Raw genomic sequence first — 24,378 nt, 5'->3', positions numbered from 1 at the left:
AGCATTCCTTGTGACAAGTCCTTTCTATGAATACCAACATATTTGGCCTCTTGACCTTGACCTTGGGAGTTAGATACATACTAGTATTTGGCCTCTTGACTTCGACCTTGAAGTTCGACACATTCTTGCCAAAATTATTCAAACTTGTTTTGGTCATTGCTTTTGACCAGTAACACTTGGTGCTAGGGCTAAGCCTTTTATACTTCACATATGTATTCAATGTGACAAGATCTTCCATTGGGTATAAATGGTTTTGACCTTGACCTTCGAGTTTTACCCACTTTTAAATATGCTTTAACATTGGTCTTAATTCTTGAACATTTAGAAATATGACTTTCACATTACACAGGTGTACTCCTTGTGACGTGTCCTTTTATTTATACTGGTCACAACTTTGACCTTCTGAAATTAACCTTGGTAATAAATTTTGAACAGTTGGTGCTAGGATTTTTTTGTTTCACATTTATACTTTTTGTGACAAAACCTTTTACTTTGGTTATAACTTTTAATAGTTTTGTATTTGGACTTTCATATTCCAAAAGTTCGTGTATATATATTCATTAAAACAAGTCTTTTTACTTTGTTACAATATTTTTTTTATCTCTTGGCTTTGGAGTTACAGAATTAAAGAAACTTTTACCTTCGCCATGAGCAGCCATGCTGGGGCATATGTGTTTCACAAACAATATCTTCTAAGTGTTAAGTATTTGAAGATGGGTATTATTTCTTTTCTTGGTTAAATCGTGTAATAATAATAAAGTTGACCTTGTTCTGAGTCGCAGAATATTGGAGGGAATTGAAGTAACAATCTTGATAACGAATATGTACAATTGTATTGAAAACCATGATCATGCATCATGCTGTCCAATCAATATATCATAAATTTTTGGGATTTATCTCCTAAGTCCACAGTACCGGGTATTACATAAGTATACAATTAGCAAAATCAGATATGAAGAGATCATCCTTGTGCCTCTGTGGCGCAGTGGTTAGAGCGTCTCCTCTAGGGTCGTGAAGTAAGGAGTAGATCCTTACGTCACGGGTTCGAATTCCACTGTCGGACGTGGAGACTTGGAGACTGGTCCTTCTGATGAGACCGTATAAACCGAGGTCGCGTGTCGCAGTAGGTGCTGGCACGAAAAAGAACCCTCCCTGCTCAATGGCCCTGATTGTCGAGTATAGAACAAAATCTGCAGCTCTCTCTATCGATAAGTGGTGGCGTCTCCATATGAGTGAAAATTCTCGAGATGGACATAAAACAATATACATGTATAATCAATCTTTTCATTTTTCAAATGTGAATGTTACTGAGAAGGCAATAATAATCATGCTTTGTTTGTATCTTTAAAATTATTTGTTAAGAAGCATGTGCACTTATTCCAATATTACGTACAACAACTTAAAGGATTCACTCCATATTAGGTCTTAGAATATAGAAAACATGACCCCGGTGTGTTATCTATTTACTGTGGTGGATCAATATGGCGAGACAGAGATAAACTATGACATATCCCCATGTTTCTTACAGAGAAAACATGTCAGTTGTTTGGACAGGATTCCTCCCGTGATTACCGCTACCTGTATCAGATGGATAGAGGCCTGTCACAGACAGAAGTGGACAAGCCTTTAATTGTTAACGATCTTACATATGTGTACTTTAACATTGGAATCGGCTTCATTATTGGAATCCTCACACTTCTGCCTTGTTTTTGCACTGAATGACTTGTTCAATAAGTTTTGAAAGACGCGAATCTATTGAATATCTGAATTATATCTGGAGCAATTTTTTTTCTTCTTTTAACCTTATATAATACACAACTCAACTTTTCCATAAGCATGATTAATTTTTCAACACTCTAGGTTAACAGGAGCTAGTAGAAATTCATTCTTGTGGGACATTGCAGACATTACGTTAACATGCCATGTATTTTAAAAACATAAATAATGATTCAAATTAAAGTATTTTTCTTGACACCAGACAGGATTTTTTTTCCTCGTAATCCTTTAATTTCCTATTCAACTTATAAATAAAAGCCATGTTTTGTCATGAAGAGATTTATGGCGAACATGAATAATTATACATACTAGTATACATGTAAGTTTCTTTTATATTATGTGCAAAAGAAAGATTTTTCAACGTAAAATTGTACCAGAGGTCCTTATAAGTGGACGTCAAATAAACCTAGATTTAATTTCTGAATAGTGATTAAATCAGTATCATGGTAATTATTTTTAATTTTTATTATTTTATTTTTTTTGTGAGGAGGATACTTTCATTTTAGGGAGGTTTCTTCCTCCCCCGTTTAATACAGTCTACAAGCAGAATATGCAAATTGTTATCTTTTATCTCAGATTCGATATCGGTAAAATATGATTCATATTTCGTTTTCTATAATACTTATAATATGAAATGAATTCCAAAAAAGTAAACAGCTCTCTTGCTTTCTTATTTCGGAATAAAGAATTGGTGCATGGAAGCTTCTTTTGTGATAACCTTGGCAATGAAATTATATGAATTTGTACATGAGCATCTTGAAAATGAGAGAAAAAATGAAACTGGAGAATGTCAGAATTAAAAGTAGGAAATAAATTAATTAGAGTAACTAGTCAAGCAGGTAATTGAATGATGAAAAAAGTCTTAGTTATTGAGACCAAGACAATATTGACCGAGGAAGGAATCAATAGATATTAATACGACAGACAAAATATTCAAAGAGTAGGTTCAGGTAAAATGTTCGATAACTGTCGGGGGAAAAAAAATCATCCATCCATTACTCCTTTTACTCAAACTAACTGAAAAATTCGCTGAGAGAAACGCATGTGCTTAGTCTTTGAGGTTCCAAATTGCAATGCCAATGTTTCTGTCCAAAAATCATATACAGTTGACATATACTTAGGTACTTAATTATAATTTTATACTTAGAATTTTAAAAATTGGAGTCGGGTTAAATTTACAAGATGTATAACGGGACATGAATAATTTCAAAAATCTAAGATTTTTTATGTTACGAATTCTTTGCTAGTCCTTATGTGAACAAGGTATGGACCCAGAGGCGTAGTCACAAACTTAAAAGTGGGGGGGGGGCTAAACCCAGAAATTCTTTGACAAGCAAAAAAAAAATAAAAAAAAAAAAAAAATTACTTTCAATTCCAATTTTTTTCCCACACTTCTTCGATATCACTATACTATGGTCAAAAAGTCGGGGGGAGGGGGCAATTATCCCTTCAATGAAAATTTCCTATAGTAAAGGTTATGTTGGGGAAAGTGGGGGGGGGGGGCAGGTCTTGATGATTTATTTACTATGTTAAATTAATATATAATATAACAATTACTTCAAGAGAAATGCTTACTCAGCTGTTGAACTTAAAAAAAAATGCCATAAAATGAGGTTTAATATTATTTCAAAATAGCTGTGATTTTGTTCTTCATTAAAAAGTGGGGGGGGGGGGGCACAGACATACTCTTCCCCCCCCCCCCCCAGATCTGAAAGTGGGGGGGGGGGGGGGGCTAGTGCCCCCGCTGCCCCCCCCCCCCCCTGTGACTACGCCTATGTATGGACCACTGTCTCAGCTATATTTTTCACTTTACAACATATATTAATACATGTACCTTTCAGTTAATCTGGTATATGCAAATAACTCGTATTCAAGTTATCTTTCTTTAGTTTCTTAGTCGAGTGCCTTGATTGTTTTTACTTTACAAAAGGACAAGTTAGCAATACTTTGTTTAAAAAACAAAAGAAAAGACAAAAATAGCGAGTGCTTTGACATTATTCCTTCATATTTGAAACACGCCAAAAATTGGTATTGCAACTAATGAAGTTTCATTCACATATCTGTTATTTGGATGAAAGACCAATTTAAATGCTGCAATATTCAAACATAGGTAATCAGAGATTACAGAGCTCACCTCAACGAATGTTGTCTTTAAGTAAGGCAAAGTCACACAATTACCCAACAAAAAGTATACATCCAAAAATGCAAAATTTATGCAATTTTGATCTGATACTTTGGAATGGACCTATATAAAAACTTCAAACTAGTTCTTCATCATGAAAATGTGATAAAAATCCAACATCTGAAGCAAGTTTAAGAGTTTTCATCCCTTGATGCATCATTTGGGCCAGTTTGGTTTATTTAAGCCTTATAGTTTCTTGCATGGTGATAGACCTGCACCCATAACTTTTACCTGGTCCATTATCTGGAAAATGTATGTCAAATTCAGCATCCGTAGCAAGTCCATTAGTATGCATCCTAAGATGTATCATCCATACGAGTTTGCACAACATAGGGCTAATAGTTACTTAGAAATGAAACCTGCATAAAAATTTCACCTCTTCACTCATCCAGAAAAAATGTAGGTCAGATTCAGCATCTGAGGCCAGCCTGGTAGAATGCAACCTTAGATGTATCATCCATGCAAGTTTGGTCATTAAAGACTCATAGTTACTTGGAAATGAATCCTGCATCAAAAACTTTAACCTGTTCACTCATCCAGAAAATGTAGGTCAGATTCAGCATCCGAAGCAAGTCTGGTAGTATGCATCCTAAGATGTATCATCCATGCAAGTTTGGTCAACATAGGACTTATAGTTCCTTGGAAATGAGACCTGCACCAAAAACATTAACCTGTTCACTCAACCGGAAAATGTAGGTCAGATTCAGCATCGGAAACAAGTCTGGTAGTGTACAACCTTAGATGTATCATCAATGCAAGTTTGGTCAACATAGGACTTCTAGTTACTCGGAAATGAGACCTGCACCAAAAACATTAACCTGTTCACTCAACCGGAAAATGTAGGTCAGATTCAGCATCGAAAGCAAGTCTTGTAGTGTACATCCTTAGATGTACCATCCATGCCAGTTTGGTCAACATAGGGCTTATATTTCCTTGAAAATGAGACCTACACCAAAAACTGCACCAAAAATGTTAACCTGCTCCAAAAACATTAACCTGGTCATTCCTTTGCTGAAATTGCAGCATCTGAAACTTTGACTTGTACAATGAAACACATTAGATGCATCTTCCATGCATGTCTAATCAATATAAGACATAGAAGTACTTAAAAAGAAAACTGCTCCAAAACATTTAACCTTAACCTGGGACGCCGACGCCGAGGGTATTACATAAGCTCCCGTAACTTCGCTGAGGTGAGCTAAAAATTGTGAATACAATTAGAAAAGACCGAACATGATAACCTGGAACTCAGGTTTTATTTTTACTTGACCTTGCAGTCCACTTCTTTAAAATTTAAAAATACTTTAACCTTGACCTTAACATTAAACTGTTAGTTCTACCTATAGGGTCTTCATTCATCATTGGTATTTACCTTGTTATTATCTTGAAAACCAATATTTTGACCTTGGAATTTGACCTAATTTTGAAAAACTCTAACTTTATCCATACCTTTTGAACAGTTGGTGCAAGGGCTTTCATATTTCTTCTGATTTTTCCTTGTGATAATATTTTCCTCTGGGCATCTTTAATTTTGATTCTTTCACCATAACCTTGGATTTTGACCATTTTTTAGCCGGACTTATTGCTCAAAGAGCAATTGCCGGCTTATGTCAACCTGTTCAAGGCAGGAAGTCAACCCCATAGTCGCCATTTTAAAGTTACGAGTAAAAATATAGTTCTTGCTCTCAACCGCTTTTGAGATAATACAAACGCTAAATAAAGCAACAAAAATAAAACGAAGTTTTATCTTTATAAAACATAAGTAGTAATGACTTTGAAAACTTCAGTTCTAAGTCAAAGAAATAGTTCATTAGCGTAAGCATTTTTGATAATCAGTGTTATCGTAGTTCTCTACACATACTAAGAAAAGCAGGAGAGGGAACCAGACTGGCCTGTTTGTTTACATTCAGCTGCGGTACCAGATTAATTCTGATTCTGACAAAATCGGACAGTGATATTAGGATGGAAAAACTCACTGACAGTGTCTTTTCATTTATATTGATAGTTTTAAAATAATTTTTTTCATCAGAATATAAACGTATGATTCATGTAAGAAATTAATTCTACTCTGTAAATGAGCCCGGCTCTCTGTACTTCTGAGTACTTTGATTAATTTACCCTGAACCTTTACATTTTGAATTGATGTTGCTAGTGTTTTCTTATTTCATATGTGTTTTTCTTGTGACAAGACATTTATTTTGGAACTATTTTGGATCGCTTGATCTTGGCGTTTGACTTGCATTTGAAAAAAAAAATACTTTTACCATTCACACGGGGGAATCAGTGTTTTACAAACACGTCTTTTTTATACCTCCCACTTGAAAAGCGGGGAGTGGGTAGGTGGGTGGGGTTTATATTTAAACAATATTTATTCAGAATACAGAATAGATTTGGCAATTAACTGGCAAACTGCCTATATAAATACGCTCTCTATAAAAGAAAAGGTTTACTTAATACATTTGTATCAGGATGTCCGTCCGTCCGTCCATCCGTCCGTCCGTTTGTCCGTTACGCTTTGTGGTACCCAACTCTTACCCGCAACTCCTCTTATACCACTCAATGAACGGACACTGCTATTCGTTCTACAGGCACGTAGCAATGGGGGGGGGGGGGGACACACACACACACACGAAATAGGATTTTCGATTTGGGCAATTTCCTTTTTGTTTGTTTGTTTTTTTTTTTTTTGTTTTGTTTTGTTGTTGTTGTTGTTTTTTTTTTGCTTGTTAACTTTTTCAAGTAAATAATATTTTATTTCTCTGGCTGCCCCTTTCAAAAACGATGCTACGTGGCTGTTCTATATCATTAAAGTGTACCCATCTCTTATCCGCAACTCTTCCTATACCACAGATTCTTTATAAAATAATGCCACTGTGCAACTTACATTTTACTTCAGTTTTGATCTGACACTTATTTCGGGTCTCTCAGTGCAAAACATGGACTTTTTGTGAGCTCAATGCTCTCAGTACCTCTGGTTTTATTTTAAGTTGGCGACAGACTCGGAACTAGAAAAAAAAGAGCCAAACATCGGAAACCAAAAACTCCTGTTATTATATAGATTTTATCAAAATAATTAAAAACAATTACTAGAATGATTAATTATACTAGGATCAGCCAAAATGAGTCTTTAACAATTACATAACATATTATGAGTAGTCGAAGTATTTTACTTTAGTCTTATTCAACAATGCTCATTGTTATGCCAAATGAAATATTATATGTAATATCACTTGCTGCATTACATAACATTTACGACTTTTTTCATCATTACAAAGACGTCATTAATCAAGATTTCTGAAATCCAATTATCGAAGAATTATCAGGCATTTCAGACAACGTTCTTCATCCCGTTGGTCTTCGATGATCGTATAGATTTAAAATGAAACAGAATTTTTAAAATGAAATGTGTAGATTACATGCTGGCTTTTATTTTATTTGAATTATGAATAATTGTCCATATTAAATTTATTTTCAAAGACTCCAAATGATATACACGATCAGCGAGAATGTATTAACCATTTCTTTTTTTTCAATTTTGATTTTGTAGACGATCATCATTTAAGCAGGTAATTAAGCAGCTCATTAAAAACAGTGATTTTAGAAAAAAAAATTAGTAGCATCAAAAAATAACTTTTCTATGCAGTATATAAATATTCCGGACGATGAACTAAGGCTTTTTTGACTCCACATAGATAACTGCTACCAATAAATAATAAGAAACGTAATTTTTTTTAAATTTCTTTTGATTGGTCATCTACAAACTTATTTAAAATTCAATATGATTCAATAAGAACTCTGAAGTTGTTATAACAAATGCTGAAGTTAGTTCATCATTGTCAACATATATGTCGTCTTTTTCACCTCGAAATCAATGCGAACTGATAGGTCTCACGATGGATGTGAACAGTGGATGCTTACTCCTCCTTGGCACCTGATCCCACCTCATGTTTCCAGAGATCCGTGATTTCCCATTTTATAGAGGAATGTGAAATAAAATTAAAGATAACTTTTGTTAAAATGTTTCTGATACACTTATGAGGCCAACCTAGCGTGCTTCTTTTCCGGTCAGGGAGGGCATAACTTTATCGTTGATGTTGTGGGTATACCATTGTTGTGTAGACCACTGTGGACAATATCTACCAACACGTAAAGTTGTAAAATTCTTTCGACGATAAAACTTGCGATATGAAGACTACAAACAAGACTTTTGACAATCCTTGTTTCATCAACGTGTTGGTTAATGCGTTGCCTCGTTTTGAAAATTGATCATACGTAGAGCGTGTATGACCTTTCGACAGATGCTCACTCCTCCATGACACCTGATCCCACCTTTGATGTTTTAGAGGTCTGTGCTTGGTCTGTTCCTGATTTGTATTGTTTACATGGACTTTGAGCATAATACACTTCGTTATCTCCAGATTTCATGCTCTTGCATATCGAATCATTTGGGAGATATAAACATCATATGCAGGTGATAAGAGTTTATATTGGTACATAAGTATGGAAAGTTTTCTTGTTAGTTTAAGTCTAGTAAAATTTTCAAATATGAAACAGATGTGTCGAACTTTTTTATTTCAAGTTCGGTGGAATATATAATAACGTATAGACATACGAATAAGAAGTAACAATTGTTTAATTGTTTATTAATAATGCGTCAGTGTGTTTTAGACAATATGCAGTTGTGACATTACTTTTTACTTTCGGATAAACCCTTTTACAATGGAGAAATAGAGAATACAAATGGAAAATTATAGATTACAAAATGGCAACTTAAACATTGAATACAAATGATAAATAATGCAATGCAATTGTAAAACATACAATTGTACGATTTTAGATGGGAAACTATACAATACGAATGTTACAATGTTTGACGTACGTGTCATAAGAAACGCAACTCGTAGTCTTTCTAATGAGAAAGAACAGAAAAGAACGTGGACTTTAAATGCCGGGGTCCATCTTTGTAAGAGGGAATAAGGTGTAGTTTTTCTAACCTTTTAAAGAAACTGGAATCCCTGTATATATACTGAACATCATGAAAATACAGATTCTGTCTGGCTGAACATATTTTAAAATTTTTATTCGTTCCTTTTCTTAGATAAAATTTTTAAATGCGTACCTGCTCCACATATCATTAAATGCCTTCATTTAGATATCGATTCCCTGAACTAACAGTTAAAGACAGGTTCCCATGGAAACCAAATGATTCCGAGCTTCCTTACTATTTTACGTAATGCATGTTTTCTTGTAGGTAAATGTATAAATCTAATTTGCAGCCAGTAATGCCTTTTTATTTAATCCATTGTTCTTTGAAAAATTCCAGACAGTAAGCTTTGAATATTTCAGGATGTTATGGAATTGGATTTACTAGAGAAGGTTTAAAGTCTGAAATGGTGCAATAACACATGCAAACTCATTCTTGGCCAACTACTGTATAGTGGCCTGTTATTTTCTCGATGATATTATATTTTCAAAAATAATAATTGAGAGAAACTCTTAAACTTTCAAAACCGTTCCTTCGATATTTTAAATTCACACCGCCAAAATATGGATGAAATATTGCCGACTCGGCATGTAATATATAATTTTTCTGCTATATGCAATCATCCCCTAACGATAAATTAAAGAACAGGCATTTTGACACAGATAACTGCTTTCTCAATAAAAATGGAACATATATTTTATTTTCATGCCTTGTGATAGGACCTTCAAAATTTCGTTGATAATTATTACTATATAGTATTTGAAGACTTCTGTACTATTTTGTAATGTCTGGTAAAGCTGTTCACCTTCTTTCATTCAGTTTGTACGAATAGCTAACACCCTCTTCGTTTTATGCCCCCGTAATCGAAGATTCGGGGGTATATAGTTTTTGTCGTGTCCGTCTATCTGTCTGTCTCTCTGTTTGTCCGCAAAAACTTTAACCTTGCCCATAACTTTTGATATAGTGGAGCTATGACTTTCATATTTCACATGTGTATTCCTTGTGACAAGACCTTTCTTTGGGTACCACCAAATTTGACATGTAGACCTTGACCTTGTAGTTTGACCCACCTTACACAAAAATTCCAAACTTTTACTTGGCCATAACTTTTGAACGGCAGATACAAGGACTTTCATATTTCACTTTTATATTCTTTGTGGCAAGACCTTTTATTGAATACCTACAACCTTGATCTTGGAGATCTCCGTACTTATGAAAAAAACTTTAATCTTGGCCACAATTTTGGAACGTTAAGGACTAGGGCTTTCATACTTCATATATGTAATCCATGTGAGAAGATCCTTCATTGGATACCAAGAACTTTTACCCTTTGGCATCGGAGTTTGACCTAGTTTAAAAAAAAACAAACCTTGACCATAACTTTTAAAGGGTAAGGACTAGTGCTTTAATACTTTATATACTAGTATTTAATCCTTTTGACAAGACCTTTCATTTGATATCAAGAACTTTGACCTTGGAGCTTGACCTCCTTTTTAAAATTTTTAACCTTGGCCATGACTTTTGAATGGTTAGGGCTATGACTTTCATATTTCATAATTGTATTTCTTGTAAGAAGACCTTACTTTTGATGACAATATATTTAATTTACATTTTAGAAAAGTTTAATATCTGCTATTTTGCCATACGGGTTTATCAGTGTTTCACAAACACATCTTGTTTCCCCCTAAACGTTTTATTATTCGATATCTAGTCCACTAGAAAACACAAGAGGCCCATGGACCATATCGCTCACCTGATCACTTTTGCTAGTACAATATTTTATGAGTGTTATCAACCATCCCTTAAGGAAGGGGACATGGCTGATTTGAACAAACTTGCTACACTAACTAACTGTGTTACCATACTTCTTTAACAAATCATGGCTTTAGAAGTTAAAAAAAATCCTATAAGTTTAACCTTCTATTGTGGCCCCATCCTACCCCTGGGGATCATGATTTGAACAAACTAGAATCTTCACTGCCTGAGGGGGCTTCCCTATTAATATGCCAAACATGGCTGTGTTGTTGAGAAGAATATTTTCAAGATTTTTCCTATGTAAATAATTCCTATGGAAAATGTGATGGTACACTGTGGCCCCGCCCTACCACGGGGGTCATGATTTGAACAAATTTGAATCTACACAACCTGAGACTGTTTCCACATAATTTTATTTTTCCTGACCCAGTTGTTTGGGAGAAAATGGTCTTTCGAATGTATTTTTATGTAACATTTTGATGATCCATTGTGGCCCCAACCTACCCCTGGGGGTCATGATTTGAAAAAACTTGAATCTACAATACTTAAGGATGTTTCCATATAAATATGACTAATCATGGCTTTTCTATTCTTTAGACAAAGATTTTTCCTATGTATTCCTATGGAAATCTTTGATTATCCATTGTGACCATGCCCTACCAAAGGGGGTCGTGATTTGAATGAACTTGAATCTACATACCTTGTGATACTTCCATATAGATATGACCAATCCTGTCTCAGTGGTTCTTGAGAATAAGACTTTAAAGATTATTCTTATTTAAATCTTTGATCATCCATTGTGGCCCCATCCTACCGAAGAGGTCATGATGTGAATCAACATTACCATTTGATGTTTCTGTATGTTAAATATGACTAATCAATAATCATGGCTTTGCTGTTCTGGAGATTTTTCCTATGCTAAACTTTGATCATCCAATGTGACTGCGCCTTACCCCGGGGTCATAATCTGAATGTACACACCTGTTGAAGACAAGCTTCCACAAACGTTTCACTTTTCCTGGCCCAGAGGTTCTGGAGAGAATTTATAAAGATTTTTCCTTTGTAAAACTTTGATGAAAATTCCTGCCCTGCGCTACCACTTAGGGTCATAATTTGAACAAACTTGAATCTACAAAAACTGAAGTTTCATCTTTCTTGGTCCAGTGGTTGAAAAGATTTTAAGATATATGTACCATTATTTTTTCACTATTTTGTAATTATTTCCCTTGAAAGACGGTGCAGCCTTCGTTTTAATAAACTTGAGCCCTCTTCAACCAAGGATGCTTCATAAAAAGTTTGGTTGAAATTAGCCCAGTGGTTCAGTAGATGAAGTCGAAAATGTGAAAAGTTTACAGCTGGACGGACTAACAGACAGCAAACAAAATGTGACTGGAAAAGCTCACTTGAGCTTTCAGCTCACGTGAGCCGAAAATGAACATTCATAGCCATTTTCTCTAACTAATAGTTTTGGTCAGTATATCCAGAACTGGTAAAATATTTTTACCAAGTACTGGTAACTGGTGGACTAGTGAAATACTCTGGGGAAAAAGTATATTTCAGTCCATAAATACTAGCCGGTGCGACATTGAATTTTGAAGAAAATGTCATACAGTTTGCATGTATGTTGTGAAGCATCCCTCTCCAGAATTTTCCACTCATAGAGACGCCACCACTTGTCGTTGGAGAACTGCAAATTCTGTCTTATACTAGGCACTTACTGCCACTGAGCAGCGAGGAATCTTTTTCCATGGCAATATTGGGCCTCGGTTTAACACGGTCTCATCAAAACGACCAGTCTCCATCTCCCAAAGTTGGATTCGAACCTGCAGCACAAGGATTAACTCCTTACTTAGCAACTCAAGAGCAGATGCTCAACCACTGTGAACCGGGGGGTGACAATGTCAAAGAGTAAAACTAAAAGTATTAAGAAAAGAAATTTTATTTCCGAATATTTCACCTCTGATACAGATCTTCCAGAATGTAATCCACGACAACAACCTTTTTCAAAACTAATATCAAATGAAATATCTAACTTATAAAAAGACCATTAAATGTAAACAAAAAAGATCACATGATTAGTCTCTGAATCTTAAAAAGTACATAAAAGCTAGTGAATGTTTATGTGATTACAATAGGTCTAAATCTGCAGAAATAAGCACTTGTTTTAGCACTGTCACAGTTAGGTAGTGTTCAGTATGCTCTCATCATAAGAGTGGCTGATTACTAAGAATTTTTCTTGAAATAATATATATTTATAGCTGGCCACAATTTTCAATTGTAACTTTCTGTGATGTTTTTCCACTCTGGGATCCTAATCCTTCCATCTTCTTGACGACATCCATGCCCTCGACGACCTGTCCGAACACAACATGTTTACCATCTAGCCAAGTGGTCTTCTCCGTACAGATAAAGAACTGACTGCCATTGGTGTTGGGGCCTGCATTGGCCATGGATAAAATACCTGTAACAAACAAAAACGGGATCAGGGGAACTGTGAATAAAGCTTTTATAAACTACCAAATAGTTGCAAAACAAAACAGAAATTAGAGATTAAACATTTCCTAGATCTGCATCTCCTCTATAAGTAAATTAGTGTTGGTTTAAGGAATCACTGTCTAGTTAGCATAGTATGCCAGGGCATCAACAATAGTGGGAAACATGGGATAATTTGCATAACGGGCGAAGCCCGTTATACATAAATTATCCCATGTTTCCCACTATTGTTGATGTCCCTGGCATACTATGCTAACTAGACAGTGAATTTCTTTCATTGTAAAATAAAATTGTAGAGTTAGACTTTAAAAATGTAGCCATAGATTTAAATTACACGAGGACTCTCATGCCAATTTCAATAGTCCTCGCCCACTGACGTCAAACACAAAGGCAGCCGCACGAGATTTTTATGCATATTTTGCCTCCTTAGCGTCAGACTTAAATTTGCATGCATATTTCCTTAGCTCCTGACCTATTGACCTGCCTAATTTACATTCCGGTAGAATTATCAAGAAATTAACTCCGCTTACTTTTAAAGGGTTATCACAGAGAGAAAAATTAAAAATGGAAATATTGCAATTTTAAAGCGTGTCAGCTCATCTATCATGAAACTTGAATTGATATGTCATTCTTTGCCAAACCTCTTGTTTTTTAAAAGTTTTGTCCTAGAAACAATTTAGGAGGGGCCAACATCAGTAAACATACGTCTATTCTCATGAATTCTTCACACTTTCCATCTTTTGAGATTAAAATTTTACCACCACGGATGCATAGATAGTAAATTATATACCTGGTCCTGTGTGCTTCAGCTGGAAGTTCTCATCTTCAAACTTGTTTCCATAGATACTTTTTCCTCCAGTGCCATTGTGTGCTGTGAAGTCTCCCCCTTGACACATGAAACCAGGGATTATTCTGTGGAACGTAGATCCCTTGTAGCCAAAGCCCTTTTCACCTTTAAAACAAGTAAAAGTGACATTTTGAATCCATTCAAAATTCATTTTATTTTACAAGTATCATAAAGTTTATTGGATTGCAAAAAGGTATTTCAATATTATATCTATACTGGATTTACAAAGCAAAAGGCCCAAAAAGACTTTTAATTCCTGGTTTAGACTTTTGTCTCACAGTCTGTAAAAATACTTGACCCATGTCTCTCCCATTTGTTGGGTTTGATGATCAACACCCCCCTTCTTTATCTGCCTGTTGCTTTATATAATTTTTTACAGCTGATTTTTATGAAAATGGTGACACCCTCCTCACTTTTTGTCAAATTCTGGCACCAGGCACAGTAATGCATTTTGATATTTTTCTCATCCTAAGAGTTGTTCCCCCTTTTAAAATGTTTCTTGATACCATATAATCCCTATCAACTGCTCCGGGCCATAGAAAACTGAGAAGGGGGTTGTTATTTTGGTATTCTTTTAAAAATATTTAAAGGCCGAGATTTTTAACCGTACTGTTTTCTCAGGTAAGGGAAGGGACTTAATTTCACATGCTTGGCACCCCCGAGGCATTGACATCATGCAGACCACGGAGAACACTAATCCCTATACACAAACAGTATACACAGGAAGTCTATGAGTATTTACCTGTACAGCTTGTTTGGCCTACATTTCACAAAAAAATTAGTAGATCTCGACATCAAAATACATTAGAAAATATCAGTAGTAGTAAATGATATCTGTAAAATATTATAATTCCATACATAACTTATTTCAAACAAGCAGAAATCTCACCGGCCGACTTTTGTTAAAATCTACGGTATCATCTAGTATGTAACTTACCAGTGTATGCCACAGCAGAAATTAGTTGAGTTTATTGTTAAAAAATAATACAGCTACATTATCAAAAGTGAAATATCCTTGCCTGTCCTTAGCAAATTTTTAGCAATTAGAACTTCGGCCAATAGTAACAGTTACTTCCCGTTTGTATGAAAAGTAGCATGGTCCTATTATTAGCAAATGTGTCCTATTGTGAAAATTCACGATAACGATGGTTTCGTAGAGTTAAAGTTATATATGTGTGTGTATTTTAATTCAATTCTGATTATATTAAAACAACTACTTAAAACCAGTATTAATTTTATTGCTAACCTATGCATTTCTTTCAAAACTATTTTAATACATTTGGCCTAGAACGCATGTAACAATCCACGTGGCAAGAAATGCTCGGTTCAAAAAAGGAGAAGAAAAGAAAGAAAGAAACCCTTAATAGTAAATACTTGTCCAGGCGAAGTTGTAACTAATCAGATATTTTGCTTTCATCCTTACTATCCATTACATGCAAAAAATATTCCAGCTTATTTTTCTCCTTTATTTTCATCGCAAAACAAGTATCTTTTTATGAGTGATAACAAGATTTCAGTCTCTTAAAAAATTCACTTTTCTTGAAAAAAAAATAAACAATAGTGATTAATTTTATTGAAACATTATAAAATAATTTAATTTTGGTTGTAACGCTGTATTTGATTGGATAAAAAATTATTTCATATCGTATAAAATGGGTTGCCTATGTCACAATGACTTGCGTCAAAAACGTATCAATCCGCCTGACGTTACATTCAAATTTTGTACAAACTGAAGTCACTTTGTTAGAACAAAAAATGAATTTGATAGCTACCCATTTTTACGATAAACTGGGTTAATTTATTGCCCCAACCCAGTTTACACCGTATAAAATGGGTAGCTATTAAATTCATTCCTTAAATAAAGAACTATATGCGGTATTAACCAACATTTGCCCCCCAAAATCAAACTTTGATGGAGTAATATTTAATTAAGTCCTTAAACAGGGGAGTATATGCTTTCAAAGCACTGAATAATTTCATAAGTAATGAATATGTACGTAATGACGTCACAAATATGACGTAAATTTCAGTTTTTTATGAATTTTGCAGAAAAATGTACATATTTCGTCGATATTTTAAATAAAAGTCACCGAGCGCATGTGTGCTCAGGATTAAAATTTTGATATAATGTGTAGAATGATAATATCAATGAAATATGTCAATATTGTTCCTGAACACACATGCGCTCTATAAATTCTAAAGCTTAAATTGTTGAAATTTTGTCCATTTTGTCCTCTTTCTGAAAAAGGATATAAAATCGGACTAGTTTGTGACGTCATAAAAACAGAAATTGTGAATACACTGCTCTGGAACTATTATATTTTCTGTTAACTTATATTTCTCGTACAATTTATTGAATTCAGCACATTTCAGGAAGTTTTCAAAATTTGACTTTTGTGGGGGCAAACATATGCAATATACCACATATAGTTCTTTCATTTTTCAATGGCATGTTTATAATACAATTAATTATAAGCAATTATAATCAAGCTAAATTTGTTTGCATTGAATGGCTTCCTTATTGTGCCAGTCTGATAATTTAGTGTTAAACATCAGAAGACCGAAAGTTAATTTGATGGTGAACACGAGTGTTAAACAAGGTGTGTGAGTTATACACAGGAATTAGTAGCAAAATGTCAATCAATTTCAAGTACCCAATGATAGACCTTAATTCACTTGACTGACGGGGGAATGCAGACCAGGTAAATCTTAGGGCGGTGCTTATTATCTCGGGCTTTAATGTCATATTTTAACTACAAGAAATCTTTTGAAAAAAAATTCGGAAAACCACAAAAAGATTGTCTAACCTTCTTTCAGTTTAAGATTCAATTTTCCACCGAGAAATTTGAGAAAAGACAAAGAAAACAAATTTGTAGGTAACTTTCACATTCAGAAATACATAATGATTAGGACATTCTGAAAATCTTTCACTTCCAGGAATACTTTACGTACACGTTACGAGGGTTTGCATTTTTTCTGCAACACATTCGACATTAATTTCTGTACTAACAACCAATAATTTTCAGACTTAATGGGAGTCAATGGGACATATGATCATCCTCCTTATTTGAGAAATTGCTTCAATTTTTAAAAATTTTGGTGCACTCATAATTGAATATTTATACATCCACTGGATATTTTCTCCTTTAATTCTTGAGAAAACCAGTCATTCAGTTCCTGAACAGTAGTAGACATATCACCTGTACAGTTTCCTTGATCAGTGACTATTCCATCAATGAAACACACTATTACGTACAATAGATAATGAAAGAATTTATCTTTATAATTCTACTTTAAATAATTATTTTTACAGATATAATTTTAAACAATAAAATGTCTTTCTTTGGTTGTTAGTACGGGAAATAAAGTTCAGCTTATGCTGGTGTTGCATTTTTTTCTGCAACAGCTGTGACATTAATTTTCATATTAACAACCAAGGAAAGCATTTTATCAGAGTTCCCGAAACTAGTCAAATATCTGTCGGACAATTGTCCTGTAAATTTTTAAAATTCACTGGACAAATGTAAAATTTACCGGACATTGATTTTTTAGATAAAATAAAATCCACTTAAAAGTAATGCAAACAGTTAAAAAAATTCTTTAATTTATTCCTTTTCTCTCTCTCTTTTTCCCATTCAGTTTGTCCTACCAGTTTGCCACTGTAGTCCATGATCAGGAAGACCTTAGGACATCTAAATGAAAAGTTAGCAAATACGTTTTTTTTTTTTTATTAATTCATTAAAATATTTTCTATTAGGCCTATGTATCTGGGGTTAGACGTCGCTGACGGTGTATGATGACCAGGGCTTCATCATATAAAAATTATGTCCTTTCTGACATATTTTATTTTCAAAATAAAATCTGCAACATGACGTCTTTTGTTTGATTGTTTTACTTAAGAATGTATTATACAGAAATATGTACTAATAATATAAAAATATGCAAATTAATCATGAAAATGATGATTTTAAGTGACATTTTTGTCGTTTTATTACATGAAGTCAGCTAGTCAGCTTTTTTTAGAAACGGGGAAAAACGCGCTTGTATAAAATGCTAACAAATGCATGGGGAAAAAAATCCAAAAATTAGTTTTACATTTATAATTCTAATGAATTAATTTACAGAGAAAATAAAAATGGTAAGAAATTGTCTATAATCAAGCAGAAATAGCTGGCAACTTGGCTTGATCTTAACCATGTTAACCCTGCAAAGTTCGTCCTGCAAAACGAAAGTAAATTGCCACATTTTTTACTGTCAGAACTACAGAGTGTATATTAAGAAGGAAAAATATTTGTTTGACAGGTTTTTTTCCAGACTTATGGAGAATATTATTTTATTATGTAGCCTTTTATAGTAGACATACACCGTCTACATTTAAACAAGAATGCACGAGAATAATCTGGCGCACCACTGACGTTTTTTTTTTTTTTTGAAATTTCTTTGGCTTTGCACGCTGATTGAATCTTGAATTAAATGATTTTGTTAAAATTATGTGTCATTGTTATAGAGTCTGTAAAAAAAACCGTCGGACATTTTGACCGATAAAATTTAAATTTTACCGGTCCCATTCAAAATTTACCGGGGATCCCCGGTGGACCGGTGCGTTTCGGGAACTCTGATTTTATTGCTTATTTTAGAGAAGATATAACTTTATTTTGTGAAATGTAAATAGAATATATTTTGAACATTAGTTTCATGTCAAATTTAAGAATGAAGTAAATCAGTCTTACTTAATACTTGTAATTGAAAGCAGAAGCCTCTGGCAACACTGTTTACTGTAACTATTTCTGTCTTTCCTACCCATGCCCTTTTCCCATGCCATACTATACAACACCCCCCCCCCCCTCCCCCAAATCGAAAGCGGAAGCATAAAACAAATACGTTTATTTTCATAATTGTCATTAAACCTCATTTATTAAAATTTGGTTTAATTTATTAAGCTTGTTGTTCGATAAAATTGTTTACATGCAATGTTTAAATATTACCATGCCACCTTCCCGCCATACTACTAAACAAAAGGCACATGGCGGAGCGGCGTGCATAATGAAATGTACCTGTACATAGAGCACGGAAGTTCTCCGATGTTTTAGGGACTACATCAGGACGCAGTTCCATTACAATACGACCAATACCCTTGCCATTAGCGGCGATATCAAAGAAAACTCTTGGTCTGGACATATTTTCTCCGTGGTTCTGTGACTAACGCAAAAGTGCCGGCTTGCTAACCTAATTTATTTAAGCGCAAAGGATTGTGGGAAAGAAATTTCACTTCCGCCAAGACACGCCCTCTATGCGGAAGCAAAGTGAAAGCCGGGGAACTCAAGTGATAGGGAGAAGAATAAGGTATCACATTTAATCACAGTTTTAAACATTGTTCGTATCTTAACTAGGGGAACTCTCAGTAACTGAAATAATGATTATTCATAGAGTCAGATTTTTCAAACTTTCTATTCACATTTTTTGAAAAATTCAACATTTTATAATTTTTTTTTAATTTTACTTTTTCCCTGACATCTTGCATTTCAATGATTCTGGAGTTCATTAATAAAATGACAATCCACGTATAAGAAAAAAGTTAAGGGAATATCAAAGATTTTATTCTCTTATGGAATCCCGAATTTTCTCAATTTTAAGATGGGTGAGTCACAGCCCAGCCCCTTGTACATGTAGTCGTTAAAAATTAATTTATTGACCGTGCATGCAGATACCTCTGTTGTTTTAGTTAAGATCGGATTTGTCAAACCACACGTGACATTTGGTGCATCTACACTACACTCTGACATCAAATGATGTCAATTGCACCAAAAAGAAGCTTGAACAGTGCTGAAAGTAAATAAAGAACATTCCGTTTTCTATGTATCTTTGATATATCCATTAAATCAAGCTGAGTTAACTTTTTGTTGAACCTAGCTTTAACAAGTGATGCATTGTGGGTCCAGAGTAACTGCAGGAAAAACTCATCTGGATCATTGTGCAAAGTATGAATTTTCTCTTTGCCTAGGGGTTGCTTTAGGAGCTCAAAGTGATGAGCGGAGCTTCACACTGCTCGCTGTGCTTGCTGTTAGATCCTCGGGTGGATGTGACTGGTCAACAGGGTATGCTTATTTCTCCTAAGCACCCTATATTATCTCTTGAATATCCAGGGGTGTGTGGTTCTTTGCCCATCTTACACTCACAGATTTGTATTATTTTTAGTGAGCACAGTGAGCTAGCTCTCACGACAGTGCTTGGGCAAAGAGAAGATTTGGACTTATATACATTGATTCAAATGAATTTTTTTCAGTAACTTCTGGACCCACAATGCATTGCTTCTTTAAGCTTTATGTTCTCCCGAGAATAACAACAAAAATAAACTCGTTTTCATATAATTGCAGATAAAAAGTAAATAAAATTCTACATTTAAAGTTGGCACACTTCAGACTTCGGTTTGGTAATGCACTTTAAATACGTGGTCGTGTGACATCAGATGTCACATGTGGTTTGACAAGCCTGATCTAAATTAAAACTGAATAAGTATTTGGGCTGGCTCTTACGATTGCACCTACAACATACAGTGTATTAGATTTTTTAAAATTGATTAAAGCTTATCTTCACCCTGTTCATTCACCACAGAACTAAGGCGTGGGCTTTCACACCATTTTTTGCTTCCACAAGCTTTATATGAAAGCTTATGTGATACTGTTGACTGACACTAGTGTCTGCAATTTCAACTAAGGAATGACCAGGTTAATGTTTTTAGAGCAAGTTAAAGAAATTGGAGCAAGTTTAAGTTTTTGGAGCAGGTCTCATTTCCAATTAAGGTCAAGATCTAGTAAATGAATGGTGCCTACAGATTTATCAAATTTGAAAAATAAATTGCTTTAATGATGCTTTAGAACTTAAGCTTGGTCAAATAAGGTGTTTCTGATCATAATTTGTAGGAAAATGAGATGAAAAACCATATTTTAAACTCTCATTTCCTTTGAAAAATTAAGAAAAACAGTCATGAATATGGGAGTTTTTTCCATGTCTAGAACAATGCAGTTATGTGGGTTTTTTTTAATGGAATCATCCTCAGGAAGTGTAGATTCAAATTTGTTCAAATCATTCTCTGGGGGTAGGGTGGGGCCACATTGGAGGATGACGGTTAAATATATGAATAAATATAGGATTAAAAAAATCTTGAAAAAAATCTTCTCAAAAAGAGCAATGCCTTAATTGGTCATATTTATAAGGAAGCATCCTCAAATATTGTAAATTTACATTTCTTCAAACTCAATGACCCCGTGAATTGACTCTCCTAGGAAAAAAGTATCCATTTCAGCATGGAGGTGGGACAGGTTGTCTCTGTATACAAACGTGCATAAATAAAAGAACGATATTTATAGCTTTTAAAATTTATCAAATGTTATAGAAAGATAATAATAATGTTAAGCAATTGCATTTGATGAAAAGCTCAACTATGCATATTTACAAATCTACTATCAATTTTCGGAAATCGTAATAAATTTTCTTCTTTTCTAAAAAGTTAGTGTTTTTAAGTTATAAAAAGGAAAAGAATCAATATATCATTTAGATTCCCAACGTGCAATGACCAGATGCATGTGTATTGGGTCTTATTTCCATATTTTCTTTTTTGAAGCCTTTAACTGTGGTAGTTGTAGAGTGCATCAAATTGGTTCAAATTAATTTATGTGACCTGTTTGTTTACTTGGGTTGGGAGTAAGGGTTTTGCTAAAAAGTAGGAAATAAAAATTTTCAGTTAATTAACATGTGGTAGTTTAGAATCAAATTGAAATTAATTTAAATTAGTTAATTAATATTCTTCAAAAGTTTCTCATCAGCAAAGCCTTATGTTTGTCCTGATATTTTTATGAAGTATAATTTGGTAGTGTAGAATTAAGTTTGTTCAAATCTGTCAAGAACAGGCAGGGCACTGGAGAAAAATTTTAGTGAGACACAAATTCAGCTATTTGTCCTCAGAAATTGGTATTTTATTTTTAGCGAGATTTAATTTTAGTGATTTTAAAATGCTCACTAAAGAAGCTTTGACAAATAATAGACAAATAATTTTTAGCAATCTCAGCACCATAGCTAAATAATGCCAAAATTAAATCCTCGCTAAAAGTTCTACTTATATATATACAGTAGTTTTAGGCTACATTCATGGTTCAGAGTTTAACTATGGTGTTAATTTATGTGTTTCATATATGGTAAGAAGTCTTTTTACATGTTTAAAGAGTAGCAAGATCACTTAATCTAATAAACCTAAGTTATAAGGGTTTAATTATGAATGTTAGCATGGGTTTGGGTTGGACCAAAATGAGAGCATTAAGTTTAACAGTGCATTTATCATGGGAAAATATCTGAAAGCAACAGGTCCATTTTGATTCTATTGATATTGAAGCATCCCAATGTTGATTGCATTCAACTTTGATTTAGTAGATTGTAAAGCACAAGAGGGGTAGATTTTGAAGCATAAAATACCATTATATGAATTTAAATTATAATTTGGAGGAAAAAAATATACATCTGCTGATTAACACAGCAGGGCCAAAGTGATTCAGATGAGCATTATGGCCCATGGGCCTCTTGTTTTACCTTGAAACAAAAAAATATATCAATTTTTTTTACCACATCCATCTTCTTACCTGAGGATTTAGTAAACATACATTTTTTAAGCAAGGCCCCCTTGTGTTTTCTTACCTGAGGCCAGTAACATTAAGTGGAATGTCAATAAAGGTTTTTATTTACCAGTCAGGGTGATTAAATTGTGCTGAGAAAAGTGCAGGTAAATCTGATGGGGGCTGTGCCTTGATGGGTGTTTAATTGGGGGAGGATAATAATTACACTGACACTGGTGAAATATGTTACCTATCTCTGTACAGACTCTGCTAAATCTAGCAAGGTGTTGCCATGGATTTAGGGAGTTCAGACATATTACTAGTGTGATTTTTTGCTGCCATTGGTAAACTCTAGAGTGATCTGCTATTATGCTTGAAGTCAGTGGAAATTGGGAGCAAGTGTATTACATTATTAACCTGTGGCTTGTGTGTTGTTGTGTACTAGCAGACCCTGGAATGTGCTGGGAGAATGATTGCTCCTGAGATATATGTGGGCATCTTTTTAGATTGATCATTGAAGTGACTTGCACAGCAAATATTTTGGTGAATCATAATAGTAACAATCTCAGCAGTGGTTTATAGCACCGTTTTCTTATTGTTTTTGGTAACTGGATTAATTAGAGACAATCAAAATGATGTGTTGTTGTGCTATGTCTGATGATGACGATGATGTTGACTCTTTACAGACAAAACACCAGGACAACATTCCAGTAAATACACACAGCAAACAGGAGGTTACCTCATCATCAGCTACCAAGTCACAGCCAGAGGGATTTCATAACAATTTAAAACAGCCAGAAGAGAAAGTAAAAGTAGATCCTAGACAGGAAGTAGGTCAGCTAGAGGAAGTTCAGCTACAAAAGGAAGTATCCCCTCTACAGACTGTACCTGAACAAGGTGAAAATCTACAAGAACAGGAAGTGCAGACGGAGAAGGAAGAGTTCGGAATCATGTCTTCTACAGAGTTACAGTCAGCTGTCAATAGACTGGAGGCGGTGGCTACACGCCTGGAAACCCTGGCCCAGAAATCCTCTGTATCAGTGCCCAGTAAATCCTCCTCTGGGGGTGATGGAGGTAATGTATAAATATATAAACTCATCATGTAATTAATTATGTGGACAACAAAATAGTGATCAACTTACACGCTGTATTTAAAAATTTTAAAAGAAGGAAATGGTTTGCATTTTTTTTTAGATAATAAATTATTTTATAAAGGGTCTGTATTTCTAGAAAGCTATACGAATTAGCCAGGCATGTAGCATCGTCTTTAAACACTTCCTGGAAAAGTTGACAAGCGAAGAGAAACCTTGCCCAAAGTTGAAAAAGCACTTATTTCAGTACCAGTTCCTTGGCATACAATACTACATTTCCCTTATATAACTTTACCATAGTATAAACTGTGTGTGTGTGTGGGGGGGGGGGGGTGGCTTAATTTTTCAATAGAAAAAGTAATATTGGGAAAAAGTGTGGCTTCTGCAATGAAAATTTGGGTTGAACATAATATGAACTCAATAAAATTACTGTACATATATTTCTTCACAGATGTACATGTATGTCAGTTACTCTCTCTCTCTCTCTCTCTCTTTTACACACTTTAAAAAAATAAATAACACTTGGAAAAGAATGTTTTCTATTTGTTTAAAATATATTTTATTCAATATACATGTATATATGGATTGAAAATGCAGCTGGACATAAATGCCTATGATCACATGAGATTAAATTATTCATCCATTAA

The 24,378-nt window shown here is 34.3% G+C and overlaps 2 protein-coding genes across 3 annotated transcripts in view; one reads left to right on the top strand and one right to left on the bottom strand.

Annotated features, from left to right (window-relative positions):
- Positions 1–12,620: 12,620 nt before the first annotated feature.
- Positions 12,621–19,299, bottom strand: LOC134271132 (peptidyl-prolyl cis-trans isomerase-like). Its single transcript, XM_062753382.1, has 3 exons — positions 19,092–19,299; positions 13,981–14,142; positions 12,621–13,158 (listed from the first exon to the last, which is right to left on the bottom strand). The coding sequence occupies exons 1-3, from the start codon at positions 19,213–19,215 to the stop codon at positions 12,950–12,952; spliced, it is 495 nt and encodes a 164-aa protein (XP_062609366.1). The 5' UTR covers positions 19,216–19,299; the 3' UTR covers positions 12,621–12,949.
- A 3,893-nt stretch (positions 19,300–23,192) lies between these two features.
- The window catches only part of LOC134271130 (adenylyl cyclase-associated protein 1-like), a 44,585-nt gene continuing 43,399 nt past the window's right edge, over positions 23,193–24,378 (top strand). The window contains exon 1 of one of the 2 annotated variants that reach the window (XM_062753380.1): positions 23,193–23,714. In XM_062753380.1, the coding sequence (XP_062609364.1) occupies positions 23,273–23,714 (442 nt within the window). In that variant the 5' untranslated portion in view covers positions 23,193–23,272. The remainder of the gene's footprint in view (positions 23,715–24,378) is intronic. The other variant, XM_062753381.1, reaches the window with a different exon arrangement.

Source organism: Saccostrea cucullata, unplaced genomic scaffold (assembly GCF_032062105.1).
Source record: "Saccostrea cucullata isolate Sc308-1 unplaced genomic scaffold, CSIRO_AGI_Scuc_v1 ctg704, whole genome shotgun sequence".
Classification (NCBI taxonomy): domain Eukaryota; kingdom Metazoa; phylum Mollusca; class Bivalvia; order Ostreida; family Ostreidae; genus Saccostrea; species Saccostrea cuccullata.
This window is presented reverse-complemented; position numbering and strand designations above follow the sequence as displayed.

Coding starts and splice junctions, on each gene's coding strand:
- LOC134271132 (XM_062753382.1), bottom strand. CDS start 19,215: ATGTCCAGACCAAGAGTTTTCTTTGATATCGCCGCTAATGGCAAGGGT. Junction 14,143..19,091: donor CTTCCGTGCTCTATGTACAG/GTACATTTCATT, acceptor CTTGTTTTAAAG/GTGAAAAGGGCTTTGGCTAC. Junction 13,159..13,980: donor GCTGAAGCACACAGGACCAG/GTATATAATTTA, acceptor TGTTTGTTACAG/GTATTTTATCCATGGCCAAT.